Source organism: Pseudochaenichthys georgianus, chromosome 24, assembly GCF_902827115.2.
Source record: "Pseudochaenichthys georgianus chromosome 24, fPseGeo1.2, whole genome shotgun sequence".
NCBI classification, from domain to species: Eukaryota; Metazoa; Chordata; class Actinopteri; order Perciformes; family Channichthyidae; genus Pseudochaenichthys; species Pseudochaenichthys georgianus.
The window spans coordinates 4,610,311-4,635,936 of record NC_047526.1 but is presented as its reverse complement, the minus strand read 5'-3'; the positions used below and the strand labels follow the sequence as shown (position 1 = coordinate 4,635,936).

Below are 25,626 nucleotides of genomic sequence, written 5' to 3'. Positions count from 1 at the left end.
ACATTTTCAAAACATCATTATTATCATCGCACGCCTATTTCACCATAATGACATACAGAAAAAACAATGGATGTTTATATGACAATAACAATTTGAAATAGAAGCTTTTTAATGTTCTATTAATATAAAGTGAGGTCCAGTTACCAGCTTGACTCTTGGCTTGGCTACTTTTTACTTAAGTACATTTCAAAGCCCATACTTCTGTAATTTTACTCAAGAAGTTTAGTCAGTACTTCAACTTTTACCAGAGTATTTTTAAAAATGAGTATCTGTACTTCTACTTGGGTGAAGGATATGTGTACTTTTTCCGTCTTTGGCTACATCCCTCTTCTGGACAGTCATTTTTTCCCCTCTTCTGTGTCTTGAGATCCGCGCAGAATGGGTTCTGCCTGTGGCCCCCCTTGTGGCCCCCAGTGCCCCGCTGGCCCCCCCCTCTCAGCAGGTGTCTCCTTTTTTCTCCCATGAGGCAACATGTCAGGAGCTCAGGCTCTGCTGCATCTGGCACGTTATGTGTGGCATATGGTGTGAGTAAGAGTAGGGAGGACACTCTGCCGACAGCTGGAAGCGGACATGAGCTGATATCCTTCATCCCAGGTAGCAGCTTTGCCACTGGTTACGTAAGGCTGGACCCCCTCACGCTGCTCAGATTAACAGTATTACAGCGGTCAATGTGCCTTTAATACACCAGGGGCAGAAGGCTGTGTGAATTTGTTTTGCTATTGATGAGAAGGGTACTAGTACACTCTTCCATCTAAATGTAAATCCCAAACTGGGCACTTCAATAATCCTCTCAATCAGATATGAACAGCTATGCGAATATTGTGTTCTGTTTAATTACGATTTGTTTTTTTAAGAAATGATTAGAGTAATTAGTTATGGCTTAGCAGTATATTCCATCTTGTTATGTGTGTGTGAAATCATTTCTCTACTCAAATCCAATAACATCTCATTTCTGTTCTTCCTCAGAGTGTCAGTTCAAACACAAGAGGAGAAGAGAAACTGGGAGAGAAACTCCCACTGGAGGGAACACAGGGATTCTAGCCTTTGCAGACCAGTTACATTCAGAAAAACGTATATCAAACACTACAGGAAAGGGAAACCCCAAAAAGCATAATAGGGCCTCTTTAAGATTTAAAAAACATTGTTTATATATCATTATACAAATGTCCGGCCCTGGTCAGAGCCTGCAGTGCAGAACCTGCCTATAAACATTGTTGGTGAAGAATATATCTTGATTATTGGTTTGAATAAATGTTTCTTATTAAGTTAGTACGTTACATAACAAAAGTAGCTTCAGATGAGTCAGCGAGGACTTTTGGTCGCACATGAGACATGAACAGCAGTTCACCCAGCTTCCTCACGGCATCAAAGTCATCTTTGACAATAACAGTAATTATACACTCCTGTACTTTAGGTTCTTCTTATTCTTCAAGTCTTGGATCCAGTTCCACACTTTGTTTGTATGTTTCAATGTTTTCTGAGGCACTCTTTATGGTCAGAAACTGTAATCTGTGTGGGGTTCCTCTGCAGGTCCAGCTGTCCCTGTTGGAGTGGATGTCCAGGTGGAGAGCTTGGACAGCATATCAGAGGTGGACATGGTAAGTGGCTTAAATGTGTTGAACGCCATATGGTACACACAGTAAGATTATGGGGGAAATGGATTACAAATAAATAATGTAATCTGCAAAAATAATTGAAATCTGCAGACACTTATTGGAATATACATTGAGTTTGGATGTTAAACTACAGAATTACTCATTCTGTCTTCGACCAACAGAAACCTCAAAGTAAGGAGATTATACAGGATGTACAAAATATGATGTCATTATTACTGCTACAATCCCAGCGGATTATGTCTCTGGTAGCGCATGTAGCAGTTCATCTGTGACAGATTCAGTAAAGTTGCTGACTTCAACAATGGAGCTCCTACCGCTCCAACACGTGGAGCAGCTCCACTCGGACACGGAGGCTAATGAGCAGGAACGTTCTCCATCCGCAGCGTGAGGATGGACACAGGAGACACAGTGACTCAGACTGTGGGAACACCCTTCTCAGTCCCACTTTGTGACTGAAGATCAGACACTGCATCAGAAGGCTTCTCTGCTCTGTCCTGACAGATGAACTTTGAGTCATTCAGATGTTGTTTTCAGTTGGATAATCAGAATCAGATTATGAAATCTCGACGGTAGGAATTGTTTATTTTGCTCAAACCCAGACTGAATGTTGATTAATGTAATTAAATAGACCTTCTGTCCTGCAACCATCAATTGGATCTGAACTGCTGTCCTGATGTTGTGTAAGCTCCCGTTTCCAAGGACAGCCAAGGATTACATTTCATTTGAATCCCAGTGTGTATTTAATTGTTTTGGAACAGGGGGGGGGGGGTAAAAATGAATGATTCCAGATGACGGCAGCCCTTAATGACATTATGTCATATCACAAAGCTGCAGGATGCTTAACAGTTACGCAGCAAACACTCTTTGAAACGGGTTAAAGCATATCGATGTTAATAGGACTCACTAAAAACGAGCTATTTCATCTGGATTGGTGTAGTATTGCAAATGTAATGCAATGGTTTCAAGCAGGGATTGGTTTAAGAAGTTGTTTAAATGTTTGCTAGCTCAGTAGTATACCTAAAACAGCTGACTACTAGCATTTAACGTAATCCGTCAGGAGGAAGGGGCTGTGGCAAGGTAGGAAGGATGATAGCCTGGATACAAAGTTGTATCTACAATTTGTAAATGTCTATATCTACCTAAAAAAGTTTGAATGACAACAATTTTGTTTCATATAGTGGAGGATTAGCTAAACTAACTAAACACTAAAAATGAATTCTAGCTATCTGACAGGAGATTTGCAAATATAACATCAGAAACGCATTTGTCTACACTTTTTAAGAGACAACTCCTAAAGTGTAAGGGTCCTTTCCTGTCTTTGTATTATCCCTGATGAACGATAAAGCCCTAACACACAAGCAAACGTCCCTAATGAAAGAGACACTGTGGGCCGATGGGTTGAACGTGATGTTGATCCCTCTCCATGCAGAGAACCAGGGTTCAGATCTAGCCTGGGACAGTCTGCCACGTGTCGTCCTATCTTTCTCCCCCTTTCAAAAGTGTCAATGAAATAAAGGCACAGGTTGCTACGGCGGCCGACAGGTGCATGCAAATAAAGAAACATCTTCACCAACACATGCGCAGCATTTAGTAAACAATCACAAGCTTCACGAAACATGTGCAGCAATTCCTAAAGAGGTTGCATAAATGAAACTGCAAACACAGCTATAAACCCAACGGAAACGGGGACACTAAAAAGTGACGCACACAGCTGGTACCGGTGCACTTAGTGACGTTCGGGGATTATAAAATGGGCCAACTTGGTGAAGATGTTTCTTCATTTGCATGTGATCGGGCACATTTGTGTTTTCATATTTGCATCGTTTTGAAATGGCAGCGCATTTCCCCTAATGGAAGTGTTTTTGTTTGTGGTAAAGAGTTTGCACCTGTCGACCACTGTAGGTTTTTTAATGAATTTCAGAACGAATCCCAGATGGGTTTGAGTAATATAAGTGTTGGTAATAACGGTTCATTACTGACAACCCTTATTCCATTACTGATGCATATGTTATGTTGTTGGTTCAGTTATTTATACATGCGCTAAGGCTGCAAAGCCTAGAAATGTTTGTGGAGACTATTTTCAGCTACAGCAGCAGTGTGTGTGAGATTGGGTGAAAATAAAGTCAGTGTGTGTTCATGGTAATAAAGCAACGTGTCAGAGTGCGGCAGTGAGGCTCCTTGATGTGTTCCTGAAGCTTCACCGCACAGAGCAGGAAGATATCTCCGGCTTTGATATACAGGACATTGTTGGTTTGAGTTTGTGCGTTGTATTTGATGACAAGAAGGGGAAACACCACTAGTCTGTACTGTGGCTTTTGCTGGTGTATATAACTCTGTGTTTTGTGGTAATGATACAGTAAGATCATAGAGCAGGGGTGTCAAACTCAAATTCATCGCGGGCCACATTAACATTATGGTTGCACTCAAAGGGCCGGTTGTAACCATATAAATATACATGTATAAATATATAATATATACAAAATAATGTATTATATTACATTATTGCCTCTGCATTGGATTATTATCGGATAGGGTAATAACTTCGTAATTAACTACGTCTGAAAGCAGAAGTCCAGGGCAAATAATTCTCTCTTCATGTAACTGTAGTATTATATTCTTTGCAAGCTCTTGCGGGCCACATCAAATGAAGTCGCGGGCCGGATTTGGCCCCCGGGCCTTGAGTTTGACATCCCTGTCATAGATGCTCAAATAATGCACAACAGGAGCCCACAGAAGAGTCATGAAGTTAGTGAAATGTCTACATTTATATCTAAATCAAATCGTTAGTAATTATCATTTCTTAACTTCAAATGTTGTCGCAAATAGAAGAACACAATTATAGTTGCTGAAATGTATTGTAACAGTGCAAAAGTAGAGAAGAGCAGCTACACAGCCATTTCTACACACATGTGTAAAGGCTAGCAAGCATAGCGGTGAAACCCTGCAGGTCGCAGCAGAACAAGAGTGCAGCAGTCAGAGCGTGGCCTGCGGTGACTCCATCAGCTGATACATTCAACTCTTCATTTCTTAGAAACAGAATTATTTCTTCTTTCAAAGCTTCAATAGTCTCGCATTATGAAATTCAGCTTTCAGCTACATTATAATTAAATTGTGGTTGTATAGAGCTAATCTGCTGGCAGTTATATATATGGGGTCAAGAACACTTCAATCCCAACACTTTTTAAAACAGCTCAAAGCTCAATCTGGCACTGTTACGCTTGACACATGTTAATGTTTTAAGTGTTCATTACTGTGCATTGTCCGTGCCAAATCATCGATTGAATGAATAAATGAGTGAAGGTAGCGCACATTACAGTGATCACTCAGTCAGAGCTTCAGACATGCCCCTGAACTCATCTTACGCAACATCAAGGTGCCGTATGGCGGGTGCCAAGAGCACAATGTGCGGCTGCAGCCATTATTCCAAACGGATCTGCTCTTATGTAATGCCATGAGGAGAGTGGCATGGGGGATGATCTCTGTAGCCGAGTGTGGGGGGGGGCTGAGTAGTGCAGAGGCAGGGTCACTCCGGCTTGCATAGCAACAGGGGAAGGAGGCGAGAAGACAAGGGTAATCTAGGACCAATGGAAGCTTAGGTAACATATGTTCGGCACTTCTCTTACCCGTTTGTGTTAGTCATAAGCATTCTATATAATCCAGCAGCCAGTGTAATCCCAGAGTAATTTCAGAAACCAGAGGTGGCCAGCAAGTGAGTCCTTGTCGTGCAACTTAATCCAGAGGCTGTTTGTGCCCCTCCCCCGCTGCCTCAGGACTTCACCATGACCCTGTATCTGAGGCACTACTGGAAGGACGAGAGGCTTGCCTTCCCCAGCACCACCAACAAGAGCATGACCTTTGACGGGCGCCTGGTGAAGAAGATCTGGGTGCCCGATGTGTTCTTCGTCCACTCCAAGAGGTCCTTCATCCACGACACCACCACTGAAAACATCATGCTGCGGGTGTTCCCTGACGGCCACGTCCTGTACAGCCTGAGGTGAGGACACCAGCAGGAAGCCCCCCCACACACGCTCATATCTGCCCTCACAGGGCTGTTTCACGCTGACTAAATGCCACTTGGCAGCGTTGTTGGAGCCGGCCCAGAGCTGCTGGTGATGCTAACACTCTGCTGTTTCCCCAGGGTCACAGTGACTGCTGCGTGCAACATGGATTTCAGTCGCTTCCCTTTGGACTCGCAGACATGCACGCTGGAGCTGGAGAGCTGTAAGCATGCACACACACTCCACTCTACTGCTGTGGGAAATAAAGGGCCGGTAATTATAAAGGGCCCAAAGAATATGTGCAGCATGTTGCCTCAATCAGCACCACATTGCGTCAAATCACTGAATTGTTATTCATTCCTGTTGTTGTCAGTAGGAGGTAGGTGCCGGTCATGAATGTAATTAACATCATCCCCAGCAGTATGTTGATTTCAGACTATCATTAAACAACTATTGTGGCCAAAAGCAACACATTCTGTTAGTAAAATCATTTGTTGTTTGTGCTGGGTTTTTTAAGTTAAAGAGGCCTATAATGCTCGTTGGAGTTTCCCGTTCCTGTAGTGCAGGGGTGCCCAATACGTCGATCGCATGGCATTGATACAAAAGTAAAAAATAAAAAGTTAGCCTATCATCCATCCTTACTATGGCATTTGCCACTTGTTTGCCGTCTTACGGTCAACCGTGTCAGCTGCAAATCACCGGCGAGCTGATTACCTATTAGCCTTCCAATGTATACACTTCTACTAAAGAAAGGGTATAAGGGGGGCCTCACCTCCTCATCTGAAGCGCAGATGCGGCACAATAAGTGTAAGCGTGCCACAGTTTCTCCGCCACTTCGAGGTACCGGTGACCACAGTCCACTAGCACCCCCCCCCCCCCACCCCCACCCCTCGCGACACACAGGGCCTCACCACATGACTTTGGGCAGGCCCTATAGGTAGATCACTTTGACTTGGTCATTTTAAAAGTAGCTCCCAAGCTGAACAATGGTGGGCACCCCTGCTTAGTGTGTTCTGTAGGTTTGTGTGCATGTAAATGGTCTGTAAATGCTAAAATATTTGTGTTGCCTCCGTTGGACTCCTTTGTCAGTAACATAGTGACATCACTGTTGAACACTAGCGTTCTATTGGCTAGCGCTCCAGCACACTGTACGTGAAAGGCTAAGGCAGCGACCATCAACTGGCGGCCCGCGGGCCACATCCGGCCCGACAGACATTCTCATCCGGCGCGCACGACGGGGGTTACTGTGGCGTTGGTGAGTAATGTGCAGTACCGGAGTCCAACAGAGAGGCAGCAGCTGCGGGAAAGAAGCCTAGAAGTGATCCTTCGTTAATGTGAAGACTCTGCTAAGCTTTATGCGCTCCGCAGTACCTGAGCGTGCTCCACTAGCCCCCCGTCCCCCTTAACAACTTCAACATTCTGGGCTATATATAAAAATCGCTGGCCCGCGAAAGTGTCTATTGGATACATTCTGGCCCTTGGACAAATGTAGTTGGTGATCCCTGGGCTAAGGGGCGGGACATCTCTACGCGGTTGACCAATCACTACAGAGCCGGCCAGCTAACCAATCAGAGCAGACTGGGCTCTGGTTTCAGACAGAGGGGGAAAAGAGGTGCTGCAGCACAGGCAGTATGAGAACAATAAAGAGCTTTTTGAACATTAAAGCATGAAGACATTCAATTCAATTCAAAACCTTTATCTATCCAGGTAAAATCCCATTGAGATCAATGATCTCTTTTTCAAGGGAGACCTGCATGTCACAGGAGAGACACTACATACTGGTTCTCTTCACATTCATTGCAATTGGAGTGTAGGGAGGTGAATTAAAAGTCTGAAAGGGTTCAAAAAGATCAAGTTCACTAATGGAAAGTGAAAAGGCAAACAGATGCACTGATAAACAATAACTCCACTATTCCTTTGGTAAGTGTCAGGGGTAAAGTTATTATCGGAACAGGCCACGCTTACATCCCTGCTCTCTCCTTCAGATGCTTACACAGATGAAGACCTGATGCTGTACTGGAAGAGCGGTGATGAGTCTCTGAGCACCGACGACAGGATCTCTCTGTCTCAGTTCCTCATCCAGAAGTTCCACACCTCTTCCAGACTGGCTTTCTACAGCAGCACAGGTACGCGGCCCACATCATGCTGAGTGGAGTGTTTTATCTGAGGCTGGTTTAGCCAAAGGCCAACAATGCAGACTTTGGAATGGAGTTATTTGAGTAATCGGTTCATATAAATGGAAATCGAAAGGACTTCCGTTTGTATGTCTGTAATCCTGCATAGTCGAGGGGCCACTAGTCAAAATCGAATTTTAATATTAATATGTCAGTTAAATGTATGCTTACTTGTGCATATTCTTAAACAAACTAAAGTTGGTCAACACATGGGAAATGAGTAGGGCCCTTCAGCTCACTGCTGATAGGATCATCAGGCCCCTATGTTACCGTCTGAAGTAACTGCATTGAGTTGAACCTCAGTAAGATGAGCAAAAGAAAAAGACTTAGCATAACATGCTTTCATATCACCTGCTGTCTTGTGCACTCTGTCAATTGCATGTCATACTTACTTCCAGTGTTTCTTTGCAAATATTTAATTTCTATAAACATATATACAATGATATCGTGTTTTTTTCACCATTTTACCTTATATTTTAATATATGGTGCTGCTATCACGTTTCAAACTTTTCGTGATGACATACTTGGTCTTGACTTGGAGATCTGCTTGAACTCTTCCCTGTCTCTGACTCAGATGGTGTGGTGCTTCACTTTTCTTCCTCTATGATTACAATGGCTCTATTTTGAATAATCAGTTGTTCTTTCATGTTTTAAATCCTCGCATTTCCAATGTTCCAGATTTTTGGCTTTAAAAAAATCAAAACTCAAACTTATTTAAATTGAGCATTTTATTTATTTGATTGAATCATTTATTTGGACAATGCACAGTAATGAACACTTAAAACATTCAAAGGTATCAAGCGTAACAGTGCCAGATTTAGCTTTGAGCTCATTTCCACCCTCACATAAACCATTTAAGAAAATTACCTTTTACAAACAAGCAAAAACAAAATACATGATAGAAAAGAAAAGAATATAAATGACAAAGGCAAAGCAGGAATACAATGCCTGTATTGTGGAATTAAAGTGTTTTTATTTTTCAGATAAAGGCAGCAAACTTACTTACGATATTTCCCTCTATGGTGTTGAATCCAAATTGCGTCCTCACTTCACTTCTGAGATGATTATCCGTCTAACTCAGCTTGCTAGTCTTCTCTATTTTGAGTGAGCAAGGAAAACAACAAATACATATTTTCACCGTGTGACAAGAAATGTGGAAATGCCAGGTGTAAATAATAACAATAATGAAAGATATAGTTCATTTAGAGGCCTGAGTTTTAGGATCCTTTCCTGTGCCACTCACTAGGACACTTAAATAGAGTGGAGCCATCATTAATGCCATTAGCAGCACTTCCACGACAAGTGAAAATGTGTGCTGTGAAAGGAACAGCATATTAAAGAGAAATGGGATAGGACAATTATGGCGCACATAATGTGTGTCTGACCAAAGTCTTAAAATCTGATTAAATATACTGTATGTCATTCCATATTCCTATTTTAGTTCAAATAAGAAGTAAAAAACCTATCTCCACCCTAGCTGAGTTAAGTGTCGTTTTAAACAAATAATTATATTTATATTCAGCAGCAACGTCTTTAGAGAAGCACTATCCTGGTTACCCCGTGAACACACTGACAACCGTTACCATGGTGAAACACGGTGCTACTAAGGGTTGAAAATAATAACAGATATTTATTATATAAGTACATTAAATAAAAGTTAATCCCCGAGCTAAACGTTGTGCAGCTTTATGTAAAGGCACTGAAATTGACTGTTTGGCTTTGCCTGAGGTTTTACTCAAACAGTGAGATGTGCACTGAAATGGTTCTGTACGGTCCTCACTATTGCGTTAAGCGTGTTGTCACTTCCGGTTGTTATATGCTATCCTGTGTGTTGGTTCTGCTGCTGATACTTTATATTATCTTAACTTAATCGATCGTTTTACAATTCTTGATCAAGGCAGCTACCTGACGTTGTAATCACACGTTACTACAGCTTAAGCACTCACAACTCTCCTTCTCTTAGCGACTGTAACTCCACAGTTGCCTACACTCCTTTCGGGTTTGCGAACGGTCGCTACTTTAGCTTGATAGCTAGCCATGGCTCTTTCCCCACCCTCGGGTGTTATTTCCTGCTCTTCCTGTCTCATGTTTGGTTACTTCCCTACCTCCTATACCGATAGGTCTGCGTGTGTTAAATGTAGTAGTTGCTAGGTTGGAGGCGGGAATCATAGCCATAGAAGCCCGGCTCTGCATTTTAGAAAGTAACTCAGCTACAGTAAAGCCCATGTTAGTCGGTACAGACCGGCAAGAGGTAGCTAGCCGTCCCCCGGCAACTCCCGAGCAGCCGGGAGACTGGGGGTGTTTCTCAATGTTGAGGACGCTTGCTTGGTAGCACATGTCTTCCGAGTCACTTGCTTCAGAAGCGAGGCAACAATCCTTCCTGGCATTCGGAAAACGAAGAGTGGAACAGGCGAGCAAGTGTGCAGGTGTGCGTCATATGAGAGGTCCCGCCTTACATTTTCCGCCACAGATTAGGGGAAATTGGTCCGTGCGCAAAGCATTGTGGGGATTTTAAGACCGCGGAATCTACACATGTGCAGCCTCGACATTTCTCGCTACGAAGCAATCTTTGACTCAAGTTTACTAAAAGGTGGGGTAGGTCATTCTGGAGAAACCAGCTCGAGTGCGCTAGAATTTGAAAATACACAGCCGGAACAAATCTGCCACTTCCTCACAGATCCCCTCCTCCAACACACAGGAACGCGCACATGACCAATGAGGGCACGAGATAAGTTTGTGCCCAGATGGAAGGCTGACAGGCAGGTAGGCCATCCAGTTACTTTAGCCGGGCCGGCTAAAATGATTGGTCGTGCTTTTTACAGTACCACGGCTTACACAGATGATATTTTGTTATGGATTTTTTGTCAAAGCACTTCAGATATTCATTGCTATCGGGATGTTAAGAGCATTCCATGGAATATAACAAAAAGTGTATCTCGGGCCGGTTTCTCAAACTTACCTACCCCACCTTTAAATTAAATTATACCTCCTATGAAAGTCTCGTTTTTAGTCTTACGCATCCGACCTGGAAAACTTTGCAGCCAATCTTATTTGTTACAGTGTACCGTGCACCAGGTCCTTATTCAGAATTCTTATCAGAATTCTCTGAGTTTTTATCAACTTTGGTTCTTAAAACAGACAAAGTAATTATCGTAGGTGACTTTAATATTCATGTTGACGACGATAAAAATAGCCTTACTCTTGCATTTAACTCTATATTAGATTCTGTTGGTTTCTGTCAGAGTGTAAATAAACCAAACCAAAAAAATCATAATTTGACATTACATTACATTGCATTTAGCTGCTTTTATCCAAAGCGACTTACAATAAGTGCGTTCGACCAACAAAATACAAACTTGAAGAAAACAGAATCATAAAGTACATCAGGCATCATAGAGCAAAAACATTTCAAGTGCTACTCAACTGGCTTTAGATAAGCCAGCCCTTTGTTAGTATATAAGTGCTTTGTTAATAGTTCTATCGCTCGAAGTGGAGTCGAAAGAGATGAGTTTTCAGTCTGGAAGGTGTGTAAGCTTTCTGCTGTCCTGATGTCAGTGGGGAGCTCATTCCACCATTTTGGAGCCAGGATAGCAAACCCACGTGTTTTTGCTGATGGGAACTTGGGTCCCCTTCGCAGCGAGGGTGCAGCGAGCCGTTTGGTTGATGCAGAGCGGAGTGCACGTGCTGGGGTGTACGGTTTAACCATGTCCTGGATGTAGGAAGGGCCAGATCCATTCGCAGCATGGTACGCAAGTACCAGTGTCTTGAAGTGGATTCTAGCAGTTACCGGAAGCCAGTGGAGGGAGCGGAGGAGCGGCGTGGTGTGGGAAAATTTAGGAAGGTTGAAGACCAGACGAGCCGCTGCATTCTGAATTAGCTGCAGAGGTCGGATGGCACATGCAGGTAGACCAGCCAGGAGGGAGTTGCAGTAGTCTAGGCGTGAGATAACGAGAGCCTGGCAAATTATTGATTCGAAAATAATATGATACAGTACAGCACTATTACGTCATTCAAGCTCGGCTCTGTGTGTGTGTGGAACGAGCCATTTTGTGTGCGCAAGCAAAAGAGAGAGCACACCGGTACCGGAGATCGTTGTTGTTAGCTTCTGGTGCTAGCCAACTACCAACCCAGTCTCACGGCATTTCGTGTTCACCAACACGATTTTTAATCTATTGATTCGTGTTCACCATCACGATTTGCCCCTTTTTTTCGTGTTGCACAGCACGATTTTAAAAGCAATGTATTTCTACTGCCTGCAGCACGTCTTTTTCTCCGGTCGGGTCGTGGGAGACCGGAAGCTGTGTGGTTCATAAAAACATGTTCTTACTCAATATCAAGCAACAATTATTGCTTTTATTTTAAATCGTATAATTTCAGACTTTTGTTGCCGTCTGTGAGGAAAATAAATGGGGCTCAGAGCTTCAGGATACTGAAATCTGTATTTTTAAATATTTTTTCCTTCTAATTTGTTATTCTTTTCAAAATAACACACTGTTATTTACTCACCAATAACACACAATTATCCTTGCTTTTATTTATTGGTTTAATTCCATAATCTCGGGCTTTTTTGGTGTCCGTCAGGAACTGAATTTCAAAATAAAAATAACCGGAAACAGACGTAGGCCTATAAGGGACATTTCGAGCATCATTGCGTCAACATTTCTGAGTTTAGGATGGCCGAAGACACTACACTACCCATAATCCCCAGCTATCGTTTAGGACTACAGTCCCCGTAAGGTTACGCAGAGCGTCAAACAGCTGTGTGAAATGGAACAAAACCACGCCAGACTATCCAAAACTGGAATCGAACACCCCCCCAGAACTACACATGCTGGTGTTTCGCAAAATGTTCTATGGGACGTCTCTACTGAACGTTTTCGTTTTTCCCACAATTAGAAGTTGCCAGTATTAAACACATTGGTGTTATCAAATGTAAAACATATAATTAATAAATGGGTGAAAATCGCTTGTGTCCATAATGCGCAGCATTAATATATACCCACATGACAGCTCATTGCTACTTTGTAATTCTACTCCACTACAATTCAGAGGTTAACCTGGTAGTTTCACTCCACTGCATTTATTTGCATTAAACTGTCATATTCTGCACATTTCTAATTCTATCTACATACATAAGAGTATAATTAATGTGTATAATATCAGTTAAAATAAGTGCTACAACATAGTTAACATTGCAGGAAAGCAATATATTAGACGTTAAGTACTTTGTCAGGCTTAATATTTATCTGTAGATAGATACCCCCAAAGACCTTAATCTGTTATTTAATGTTTAAATAAAGTTTAATCCGTTTTTCTGTTTTGCACCTCCTCCTATTAATATCTGTGTACATCCTGCACTAAACTGTTTTTATTATGAGATCACTTATAGTATCTTCTTGATTTTTATATTCTATATTTCTATATTTATACTTTCCCCCTAGGAAAGTATGTACTCTTAATATTTTTTTAATCAAATATAACACATAAAAACAATAATTCAATAACGTGCTTTAACCACTAGGAGGTGCACACAAGGTGCACACAGCCATAATAACTTTGTATTATTAGTGTGTATGTACAACATCTGAAGATGTATAGTTTTATGCATGCTTTCACATCATTTTACAGCATATTGCTATACTATTTCAGACTCAGTATTTACATTCTTACATTCATTCTTACAAATCAGTAATATCTTTGAAAACTACAGTCCTTTTATATCAGCTGTGCACAGTGGTGTAGTGGGCGTTGGACGCGGGGGTACCCGTACCCCCACTTATTTGGAGCATGATCTTTTTTGTAATAGTCTAATAAATATAAAATCATTGCCAGTCTTATCAGTTGCAAGTGTGTATTTGTTGTAATAATGACAACAACATAATACATTTCACAGTAATTAATAAAAAATAATAAAAACGATTTCCTTAAAGAATTATGATTAGTCATCAGGCTCGTGACCCCGCGGCGAGCTGGGTGTGTGTCAGTGACACACCCACGGCCAGTTTACCGCCTGCCGATTTTGCGGCAGCTCTTTCCCTCAAGAACGCTAATGAAAAAGCTCTATAATGGCAGGCAAACATTTTTTACTTGACTTCTTTTCTAAAAAGAATATAATTCACAAGAAGAAAGAGTCTAGCAGCACCGAAGCTACAAGTGAAGCTGCTACTAGTACTACAGTACATCATCAGAAGAGCCGCCTAAAGACGTGGATAATGCTAGCTAACGTGCACGTTAGCTGCGCTAGCAACGTTCCCCTGGCTAGCTCAAGCTCACCTTTCCCAGAGGTATGGACGGAGGAGATGTGGCGGAGGAAACAAGAGGCATACCCGTGGATACACTGCAAAGCTGGGAAACTGGGCTGCAAAGTTTGTTCATCCATATCTGATGTATCAGTCTTCAAAACGCAAGGGGTGTGTGTGTGTGTGTGTGTGTGTGTGTGTGTGTGTGTGTGTGTGTGTGTGTGTGTGTGTGTGTGTGTGTGTGTGTGTGTGTGTGTGTGTGTGTGTGTGTGTGTGTGTGTGTGTGTGTGTGTGTGTGTGTGTGTGTGTGTGTGTGTGTGTGTGTGTGTGTGTGTGTGTGTGTGTGTGTGAGAGAAAGAAAAAAAAAAGCAGCGCTGTCTGCTTATTTGCTATGTAGGCTAGGCCTAATCAGAATAATTTCCAGTCCAGATTCAATGTTTGCATTAGTAGGCTATATATATTTTTCGTTTTGTTTATTTAATAAGTTAATTTCAGGACAACTTTGGGAATTTTGTTTGTTTGTTATGAGTTTTAAATAGATTTTGAAAGTGGAGATAGAGAGAAAAGCAGCGCTGTCTGCTTAGTTGCAATACTGTAGTTTATGCAATTTAGGCCTATACATTGTTTATGTAACGTATGTGCCAGTGTGTCCATGGTTTTGAGTCTGTGTGTGTCTGTTGAGCACAGCGCCGTCTGCTTTTTGCAGTACAGTAAGTAAAGTAGGACTAAGCATACCGGTAGTTTCTGTGGACCTGTCTTCCCGTTTTGTAAGTGCACTGCGCGCTTGCAGTTGTTTGGGATGACCTAATTTAAAATAGCGTCCCCCCAGTAAAAAAATCTCCACTACACCACTGGCTGTGCACCGTTATGGTGTAAATATAACCTATCTGTGAATTAGATCAAATGTAAAAGTCAGCCGAATTAGTGTTGATACTGCAAGGAGACGTATTGTGTGAAGAGAAATTGAAGATGTTGTTTAATTGCTGATATATTTATGATCCACGTCACGTAGCCTATTCAGTTTCGGTGGCATTTCTTCCAGTTTTTCCAAAGGTCTTCTCATCAGTGCTCTCTAAATAAAAAAACTACGGCAGATCTGTAATATGTAATGCAGCCGAACCGTGTATTACAATGCCGTTATGTGATGACTTTCAAAGAGAAAAGCAAGAGCACTCGGAATTAAGTATTATTCTTTTTAAATGTTTTCCGGATTTCATATAATATAAACACCAAATCCCAGCATGCATTGCGGCTAACACATCCAATCAGCGATCTTAAAACCATAGCTGAGGATCTTGGGTAATCGCTCGAAATGCCTACGTCTGTTTCCGGTTATATTTATTTTGAAATTCAGTTCCTGACGGACGCCAAAAAAGCCTGAGATTATGGAATTAAACCAATAAATAAAAGCAAGGATAATTGTGTGTTATTGGTGAGTAAATAACAGTGTGTTATTTTGAAAAGAATAACAAATTAGAAGGAAAAAAAGATTTAAAAAATACAGATTTCAGTATCCTGAGGCTCTGAGCCCCATTTATTTTCCTCACAGACGGCAACAAAAGTCCGAAATTATACGATTTAAAATAAAAGCAATAACTGTGGCTTGATATTGAGTAAGAACATGTTTTTATGAACCACACAGCTTCCGGTCTTCCACGACCCGACCGGAGAAAAAGACGTGCTGCAGCCTGCAGGCACGAAACACATTAGGCTTGTTTGAGACAAGCAAGACCTGCGCAGACCTGCGCAGTTGCGATCAACGTCTTGCTCGTGCGTTGCATGATGGTTAGTCATTTTGTCCGACTTGCTCTGGAGGCTCGCCCACATGAGACTTTGAAATCTCGCGGGACAAAGACGCCCGCAGCCTTGAGAGCGAGGCGAGGCGAGTTGGCGCACTTGCTCTCCACGAGCTGCAGAAGCGAAATGCTTGATGGGAAACGACTCGCTGGTATCTCGAGCTGAGCGCTTATTGGTGGTGTTTACCACGTGCTGCTGATGAAACTCTCCAATTGGCTGGCAAAATTGTGTTGTTGTTTTGTGTCAGTTTTACGTCGCCACATCCATTCTCATTTTTCATCATTGTTCCACAATGTTTATCATCATGAAATTAATATCTATATATTTTATACTATACTGCTTACCGTTTTCATACTTTATATATCTTAGCATATTCATACACACTGTTCATACTGCTCACAGGCTGATATCTAGTGTATTCATACCCCACTGTTTATTCATCATTCAATTCATTCTATATTTTATTCTGTAGATTGTGTACATTACTTTTCACTTTACTGCTTGTTGCACCTGGTTAGAAGCTAAACTGCATTTCGTTGTCTCAGTACCTGTAATCTGTGCAATAACAATAAAGTTGAATCTAATCTTGAGCAGGAACAAATGTATTTACTTAGTACATATCTGACATTAACGATTAAACACATGTGTGCATTCTTTATAAATGCAAACCGAGTCAAGCCGACTCCGGAGGTGGCGGTATGCACCTTAAAGTTGTTTGCAATCCGCCAAAAAACCGAGAGAAGAAGAAGCAGAATGCGAAGAAGAAGATGAAGAAGAAGAAGCCGACTCGGAGCTGTCCGACTTCAGGCGAGCTTTTTGACACCTCCCCCGGCTGCGATCGGCTACTCTCGTCTACTTTCGAGGCGAGCCGCAATGTGTCTCAAACAAGCCTATTACCAGTAGAAATACATTGCTTTTAAAATCGTGCTCTGCAACACGAAAAAAAGGGGCAAATCGTGTTGGTGAACACGAATCAATAGATTAAAAATTGTGTTGGTGAACACGAAATGCCGTGAGACTGGGTTGCAACTACGCTAACGGATATAAGGAGTTTTTTCAACAACAAGGTGGAGGAGAGTCCTCTCCTGTCAGACTGAGAGACTCAGTGAACTAAAGGACTCTCTCAGTGTTATCTCAGTGGCTCTCAAACGGTTTGGTCACCATTAATGTAAACAATTATTTCCGAGGCACACTCGGTTTATATGATCATTATAGTTATAAAAAAATAAGAGAATACATGAAAAACAGGTATGAAATACTATATGACAGTAAATAAAGTTTAAAAGGATGATTTGTAAAATATCTATAAAGAAAAAGTAAATCTGTTTACAGTTCTGTTTCCTATGGGTGTTGAGAGATGTATCCACAGATCTCTTCATTTTGCTCTCAAAGTGCACTGGCTCTGTGTTTATCGAGGAATTTTAGTAAACCATTTTTCTGACATTACATTTATTTTTATTTCACTTCTTCTCTCCTCCAGGCTGGTACAACCGTCTGTACATCAACTTCACCCTGCGGCGCCACATCTTCTTCTTCCTGCTGCAGACCTACTTTCCTGCCACTCTGATGGTCATGCTGTCCTGGGTGTCCTTCTGGATCGACCGCAGGGCCGTCCCTGCCAGGGTCTCATTAGGTGAGAAGATATGCAACACAATAACCACCCTTCCTGTTCGTGTCTATCACACATCACAGTGACCTGAGAGCATGGACCAGTGTGCACAGTAGAACTGTGAGGGAATCAAACTGAAAGAAAAGTTCAACATTCTGGGAAATGTACTTATTTCCTGTCTTCCTGAGTTCAGACGATCAATATCATTCTCCTTTCCTCGTTAAGTATGGAGCTGGAGTCAAGACGCAAACATGATTGAGCTGTGAATCACAATCTCAAAACTCATAGGCTATCGATATTACGACGATAAAGGCTAGCTAGCTAGATGATAGCTGAAGCATCACAGCCAATTTATTCTGACTATTCTGCTATTGTCGTTCACCTTAATGCAACCAAACTCCTTTTGATTGGTCAAAACTACTTGGAGATTACAAACGGTAACCAGAATGCTTCCAACACCAAAATCGTGTCCTGTTATGGTCAGATTCTACATATGGACAATGTTTATAGAGATAGCCAATCACTGATTCCCATTCTTTGTCTGGGAACCTCCTCCTCCTATATTTTAGTTTTGACTGTTTTTAGTGTTTCCCCTCCTTTTCGAGAACTATAGGTGGTGCAAGACAAATACCTGGGGGGTCTGTAGCCACCCTAGGAAAGCCGCAGCACCCCAAAGAAATGTCTGTGGTTTGCTTTTCAAATGTTCACATGAAGTTGTATGTTTTGTGTTCCTCAGGTATAACCACGGTGCTCACCATGTCCACCATCATCACTGGAGTCAACGCCTCCATGCCCAGGGTGTCCTACATAAAAGCTGTGGACATTTACCTCTGGGTCAGTTTCGTCTTTGTCTTCCTGTCGGTGCTTGAATACGCTGCCGTCAACTACCTGACGACGGTGAGGGACGGTAAAGACCGTAAGCTCAGAGAAAAAGCCAGGGAACAGGTACAGAGACCTTTTCAGAATTACTGTACGTCTCTAATTCATATTAGTCTTTATCACTCTTGATTTCTTTCCTGTCTTTTGCTCAGTCTCAGAACCTGCCCTGCACCTGTGGCATGTCCCACGGCAGGACCATGATGCTGGACGGAACGTACAGTGAGGCGGACGCCAACAGTCTGGCGGGGTACACACGGGGCTCCATGGCGGCTGATGATGCATCGGAAAGACCGGAGCGGATAGTGGTGCATCTCTCGCTGGACAACGAGCCTACAGAGACCAAGAAGAAGAAGGGCTTCCGGATTATCCAGAACACCCACGCCATCGATACCTCCTCTCGCATGATCTTCCCTGGCGCATACATCCTATTTAACCTGATCTACTGGTGTGTGTACTGCTGAGTGTCTGCATTTAACCCTAAACTATAGCAGCGAAAGAAAACACTACGAAACCCATCGTTGACTTTAGAAGACGGATACAGTTGTTTCCATTCTGCATTTTCAGGTGGATCAACTAGTTTGGCAGTGAAGCTTAAGAACATCAGAGACTTCTGGGTGTGAATATCTCCAACTCATAGTTTACAGCTGAACTGGACCACTCGTACAGCTTCTCTTCCTTTACATAATTACATCCCAACTCCTATTTACACTAATTATACCTTGGGGACTGGTTGCATACGTTTGCACCTTGACTGGTCTAGTGACAGTTATACAAAATAAACCAATACAAATGTTGTATTACTGTTGCCATGGTCATGATAATGGTAGAGTACTTCGAAATAAAATGGAAATCGTTGTTAGTTGTTACAGAGACAACACGTCAGCAGTGTCAAATTGTGCAATATGAACTGTACACATGAACATATGTTGATTTAAGCAGGAAAGTCTGTTCCATTTTGTTATGATTTATGTAGATCTTTAGAGCTGCCCACCAGATATCATCATGTTTGAAACACGCTGATTTAAGGGTTGTTAATTCTGTTGACTTATCAACTTGTCACCCTGAACAGTTGCGTGCATATCACCCCCCTGCTGCCATTTCTGGCCGCCTTTATGTCGCTGGTCATGATTGTATATATGAGGTCCCCATTATTAATCCGGCAACAGAACTCAGGTTGAGCAATTGTTTCTTCAATGGGGAAAAACATCTGTTATGATAAAGACACCAGATCTATTTAATTTGTTAAATACATTGGAGAATTGTCTTGTAAGTACAGATCCAAGACAAGGATAAAGATGATCTTTAAAGCAAGCTGAAAAACACAAACAAGTAAATGTTGTCATCTTATAAATATTGTCCAATTTGCTTAGTTGCCTAAAGTAGGCCCTGAGCAACATTAGCAAATATTTTAGGCAAAACAACTTCTTTAAAGCGCCAAATGTATGTCCTTGTCTCCGGTTTGGTCTCCATTAACTCCTGAGAAAACCTTCTGTGTTTTGAAGTGTCATGTGTCAGGGTGAATACAGGCCATTCGCACAGACCGCTCAGATTATTAGGAAAGATTTGCACAACTGAAGAACTTATATGCCTTTTTGAAGTTAGACTGTTTGATCTGAGCCAGTCCAATCTTTGTGGAACCAGCCCCCGTCCAGACTTCAAATACCACTCTCCTCTCTGAAGATGTTCATGATGAAACTGTAGAAAAATAATAAGAGCAGATAATTTGTCTGCGTTGCCTCTGTAACCTCTGGATCTGACTGAGTCACATCACTAAATGTGTCGAGAGCACAGACAGACACTCATCACCAAGGTCACAATATCAATTGATCCAATAGCCCATAGGCAAAACACAGAAGATCAACAAAAGATATGATATCAAATTAACTTACCAAAGCTGAAGTAGATGGTCAACTTCATACATTTTCTCTCCGTTTTACTGATTTGAATCGTTATACACTGCTCTCTCTAGAGAAATACTCTGAGCATGCGCAGTGTAGTTTTTACAGCACCCATTCACTTAGACAGTGAGAGAGAGGGGCTAGATCGGGGCTTGACCCACGTCGCTCAAAACGGCTCAATAGGCACACTGTAGACACTAATTAGAAGAACACAGACTAAAACAGCAATGTACAGACGAATCAGATGATTAAACATGATCTGAAAAATATATTTTAAGATGTATTTTTTTTGCATATATTTGCATTTTTTTGGAATTATTATTTGAATTACTTTCTGCTGACACTAGGTGGGGCTGTCCCCCTTATGGCCAGTCGCCACTGTAAATACCACGCTCTCTTTTCATAATGGCGGCTCCTACTACCGCGACCACATTTCAGTGAAAGTGACAGTAATGCTGCTGCGCTGTGTGACACATGGACTACTTTTGGCATTTCCAAACTGAAGCATCCCCTAAAGCCAGGACGACACCGGATGTTGCTTGAGTTTTAAAGCACAACACACAACTGTTGCTCAGAAATCTTATGTATGTATGCATTTACAGCTTGTTGGTTTGCTCAGTTTCTTTTATTTGATATTTATTTGTTTAATTTAGTGCAGCAATAGATCCATGTGCTATTATACCTGAAGTTTGCAGAGATGCAGGAAACAGGACTTGTATAGAAAATTGCTTGATGCATGCTACAGATGTGGAAAACTCTATGTATATTTCTTAGGAAGGACTTAAAAAACATGGAAAGCTTTTAACAGTGATGTGTCCAACTTGAAGCGCCTTAAAATGAACATTTTTTTATACATCAACATGGTTTAATGGTTGTATTCTTGTTTTGTAATGTTTTTGTTTTAGTACTTGCATAGTTGAGACTGCATATTGACTCAACCCAGTCTCACAGCATTTCGTGTTGTAGTCACGACATTTAATCTATTGATTCGTGTTCACCAGCACGATTTCCCCCTTTTTTTCGTGTCACACAGAACGATTTTAAAAGCAATGTATTTCTATTGGTACTGTTAGGGAAATTATTGACCTAGACTCCTAGATATGACGTACAGGACCAACCCTGACGTTTGTTTATCTCCTTTAAGGACATAGGCTGCTTGAGCCATAATGTTATTGTTCCCATTCTGTGACCGGTCAACACTAGGTCACAGATGGTCTGTTGTTGTGGGTGCACTGGGACGCTTCCTTCTTTTTTGTTTGTGGACATCTTCGAGGCCATAAGTGACGGACGCAAGTGACTCAGTGTGCCCAACTGGTTAAACTATCTTATCAAAATATGTTGATTACTCTCTTTGAAACCAGTTAAATGGGCTAACGAGAGAGAGGTTCTCCAGAATTGACGTGGCAACCACCCGTGCAGTCAGACCGTGACTGCTGTGATTGTGATGTGAATTCTCCGGCCGTAACTCCAAATAAACCTCCAGTGTTTGACATCAAAGCTCCTGCTCTACCCTGTCTCCTTCCTGAGTCAGTGACTCCCACTGCATTGCTACACAGAAGTTTCCATTACAATTAGTATGTTTCGTCCCTGCAACACGTCTTTTTGTCCGGTCGGGTCTTGGAAGACCGGAAGCTGTGGGGTTCATAAAAACATCTCCTTACTCAATATCAAGCCACGATTATTGTTTTTATTTTAAATCGTATAATGTCGGACTTTTTTTGTCGTCTGTGAGGAAAAGAAATGGGGCTCAGAGCCTCAGAATACTGAAATCAGTATTTTTCTAAATCTTTTTTTCCTTCTAATTTGTTATTCTTTTCTAAATAATTATCCTTGTTTTTATTTATTTGTTTAATTCCATAATCTCTGGCTTTTTTGGCGTCCGTCAGGAACTGAATTTCAAAATAAAAATAACCAGAAACAGACGTAGGCCTATAAGGGACATTTCGAGCATCATTGCGATACACAGCCACTGAACTGATTACCCAAGATCCTCAGCTATGGTTTAAGCTCGCTGATTGGATTGTTTAGCCGCAATGCACGTAAGGATATGGTGTTTATCAGTGGCGTGCACAGACATTTATAGGGGCAGGTGCTCAAGAGAAGAAAAAAAGGGCACCTTCTGAGTCGTCGTGGCGGTCGCGCCAAAATTGTGCGCTCCGAAATTGTGCGCAAAAATTTGCCGGATAATGGCGGATTTTGTTAGTTTCTTTTCGGTTTTTGGTTAATTTATTTCAGTGTTAGGGTTAGGTTAGGGTTATGTTATTTAATTCTTATTTTTGCCTGATTTTACTGATTTATTATCAAAAAAAGTATTATTTTAACATTTATGTTTATTATTCGAAATGACTTAGGGGGGTCCAATCTGAAGCTAGGGGGGGACGAAACCCCCCCCCCCCCCCCCGGGATTGACGCCCCTGGTGGAACCGCCGGCTGCCTTAGTAGTGTGAGATTTATTAAAAGGCACATCTTGTATGTCGTAATTGCATATATATTTATTTCAATAACCTGTGTGCTGTGTGATGCAGATGCCTATCTAAAACAAACCAAATAGTAGGCTTACTAGCTTCTACACGCTAAAGCAACTGTAGTCAGGGATGCAAACTCATCAGGTATGAAAAAGGTGACAAGGATCCGAGTCCCCCGACCCCACGGAATATCGGCTTTAAACTTTTACTGTAACAGAGTATTCCTACACTCTGGTACTTCTACTTTTACTCAAGTACAAGATCTGAGTACTTCTACTTTTACTCAAGTACAAGATCTGAGTACTTCTACTTTTACTCAAGTACAAGATCTGAGTACTTCTACTTTTACTCAAGTACAAGATCTGAGTACTTCTACTTTTATTAAGTACAAGATCTGAGTAGGCCTACTTCTACTAAAGTACAAGATCTGAGTACTTCTACTTTTACTCTTGTACAATCTCTATACTTATACCACCTCTGTTTATAGCCTATGAAAAAAACTATTAGAAAACTAAGGCTAAAGCTAACGTTAGCAGATAGTGACAATGATATTGCGACAGAACAACTTTTCAGTTCACATCACGCTCTGCTGCTCTGCTCTGAACACCTGAACGGCCTGTTCTAACAGCTGTTCACCAGCGGCTCAGTCTGTGCCACAGTGACTCCGCACAGTTAACAACACACCATAGATAATGTAGCTGACCCTCATCCCGGACCAGCAGAGTTCAGCCGGCCCGACAGGCAAGAAGACTCGAGCACACAGCTCGTGCTTCATATATTAAAAAATAACACTTCATGATGGCACATAACAGCTCGCGACCGCAGATTATTTCAGCGATTAGATAAAATGTAAATTATATTTGACACAACTTTAGTTACATTTCCATGACTTTTCCAAAACTTTGGGAAAAATATTGTTTTCCATAACGTTTCCAGGGCCTGGAATTTGCATTTTGAATTTCCATGACTTTTCCAGGTTTGCAATGACCGTACGAACCCTGTATAGTTTAGTTTTGCATCTGATTTAGGGGATTCAACAATACACTCGTTGTATTTGTTACCTGGTGGTTACTTACTTGGTCGTCACTAGGGCACTTTTAATCGTGTTGCTGCGTGCTGCTGCACCACACACCCGCCGTGGCCTGTCTGACTGAATACTGACTGACGTTGAGAGCAGGGAAGGGAGGGGCTGCAGCCAGGGTATGTACGGGAGTGCCGCGGGGCGTGTGATGTCTGACAAAATTACAACGCGCATTTGGGGCATTGTTGTATATATTAGAAGCTTGTAATCCAAAATTGATCGATGTTACCATGAGCCACATACAGTACACTGTTAAAAAAAAAAAAAATGTGAAAAACGAACTTTCAAAAGGGCACATTGCTGTCCAGAGGGCAAAACGGGCAGGTGCTCAAGCACTACCTAGAGTCTATGTGTGCACATCTCTGGATGCAATATGAAATCAGAAAAACATTAAAAAATAATAATAATACTTTATTCCGAGTGTTCTTGCTTTTCTCTTTGAAAGTCATCACATAACGGCATTGTAATACACGGTTCGGCTGCATTACATATTACAGATCTGCCGTAGTTCTTTATTTATAGAGCCCTGATGAGAAGACCTTTGTACAAACTGGAAGAAATGCCGCCGAAACTGAATACGTGAGGTGGATCATAAATATATCAGCAATTAAACAACATCTTCAATTTCTCTTCACACAATACGTCTCCTTGCAGTTTCAACACTAATTCGGCTGACTTTTACATTTTATCTAATTCATAGATAGGTTATATTTACACCATAACGGTGCACAGCTGATATAAAAGGGCTGTAGTTTTTGAAGATATTACTGATTTTCTTTGAATGTAAGAATGTAAATACTGAGTCTGAAATAGTATAGCAATACGCTGTAAAATGATGTGAAAACGTGAATAAAACTACACATCTTCAGATGTTGTACATACATAAGTGTCCTACACTAATAATACAAAGTTATTATGGCTGTGTGTACCTTGTGTGCACCCCCTAGTGGTTAAAGCACGTTATTGAATTATTGTTTTTATGTGTTATATTTGATTAAAAAAATATTAAGAGTACATACTTTCATAGGGGGAAAGTAGAAGGTCTGTGATAGAAATATAGAATATAAAAAATCAAGACGATACTATAAGTGATCTCTACAATAAAACAGTTTAGTGCAGGATGTACAAAGATGTTAATATGAGGAGGTGCAAAACAGAAAAACAAATTAACCTTTATTTAAACATTAAATAATACTTTAGATTAAGGTCTTCTTTTAAATAAGAAAAACACTTTGGGGGTATCTATCTACAGATAAATATTAAGTCTGACAAAGTACTTAACGTCTAATATATTGCTTTCCTGCAATGTTAACTATGTTGAAGCACTTATTTTAACTGATATTATACATATGAATTATACTCTTCTGTATGTAGATAGTATAAGAAATGTGCAGAATATGACAGTTTAATGGTGGAGGTACACACATATTGATAGATGTCTTGTAATGCGCTGTTGAGGAACCTGTGACCCAAAATGTTCATTCATTGCATAACTACACTGTAGTTGTGTATATGATATGTCAGTAAACCTTTGAAAATCTTGAAATCTTGAAAGGGATGTGCAAAATAGCCATTATACAGTCTTTAATTAACTATTAGTAGAGAATAACGAGTAATGAATATACTTTATTACTCGTTTCCATTCATGTCAATTGCAGATAAATGTTTAGTCTTCTCAAGCATCCATCCATCCATCCATCCATCTATCTTCTCCCGCTTATCCGTGGTCGGGTCGCGGGGGTAGCAGTTCCAGCAGAGAGCCCCAAAACTTTATTTTCCCTGGCGACATCAACCAGCTCTGACTGGGGGATCCCAAGGCGCTCCCAGACCAGCGAAGAGATATAATCCCTCCACCTGGTCCTAGGTCTG

At 41.4% G+C, this 25,626-nt stretch overlaps 1 protein-coding gene across 1 annotated transcript in view; it reads left to right on the top strand.

The window, feature by feature from the left end:
- Positions 1 to 21,629, top strand: part of LOC117440047 (gamma-aminobutyric acid receptor subunit rho-2-like) — a 38,044-nt gene extending 16,415 nt beyond the window's left edge. The window contains exons 3-9 of the mRNA XM_034076263.2: positions 1,531 to 1,598; positions 5,387 to 5,610; positions 5,755 to 5,837; positions 7,600 to 7,740; positions 17,306 to 17,458; positions 18,171 to 18,379; positions 18,466 to 21,629. Coding sequence (XP_033932154.1) covers positions 1,531 to 1,598; positions 5,387 to 5,610; positions 5,755 to 5,837; positions 7,600 to 7,740; positions 17,306 to 17,458; positions 18,171 to 18,379; positions 18,466 to 18,774 — 1,187 coding nt within the window. The 3' untranslated portion in view covers positions 18,775 to 21,629. The remainder of the gene's footprint in view (positions 1 to 1,530; positions 1,599 to 5,386; positions 5,611 to 5,754; positions 5,838 to 7,599; positions 7,741 to 17,305; positions 17,459 to 18,170; positions 18,380 to 18,465) is intronic.
- Positions 21,630 to 25,626: the final 3,997 nt, after the last annotated feature.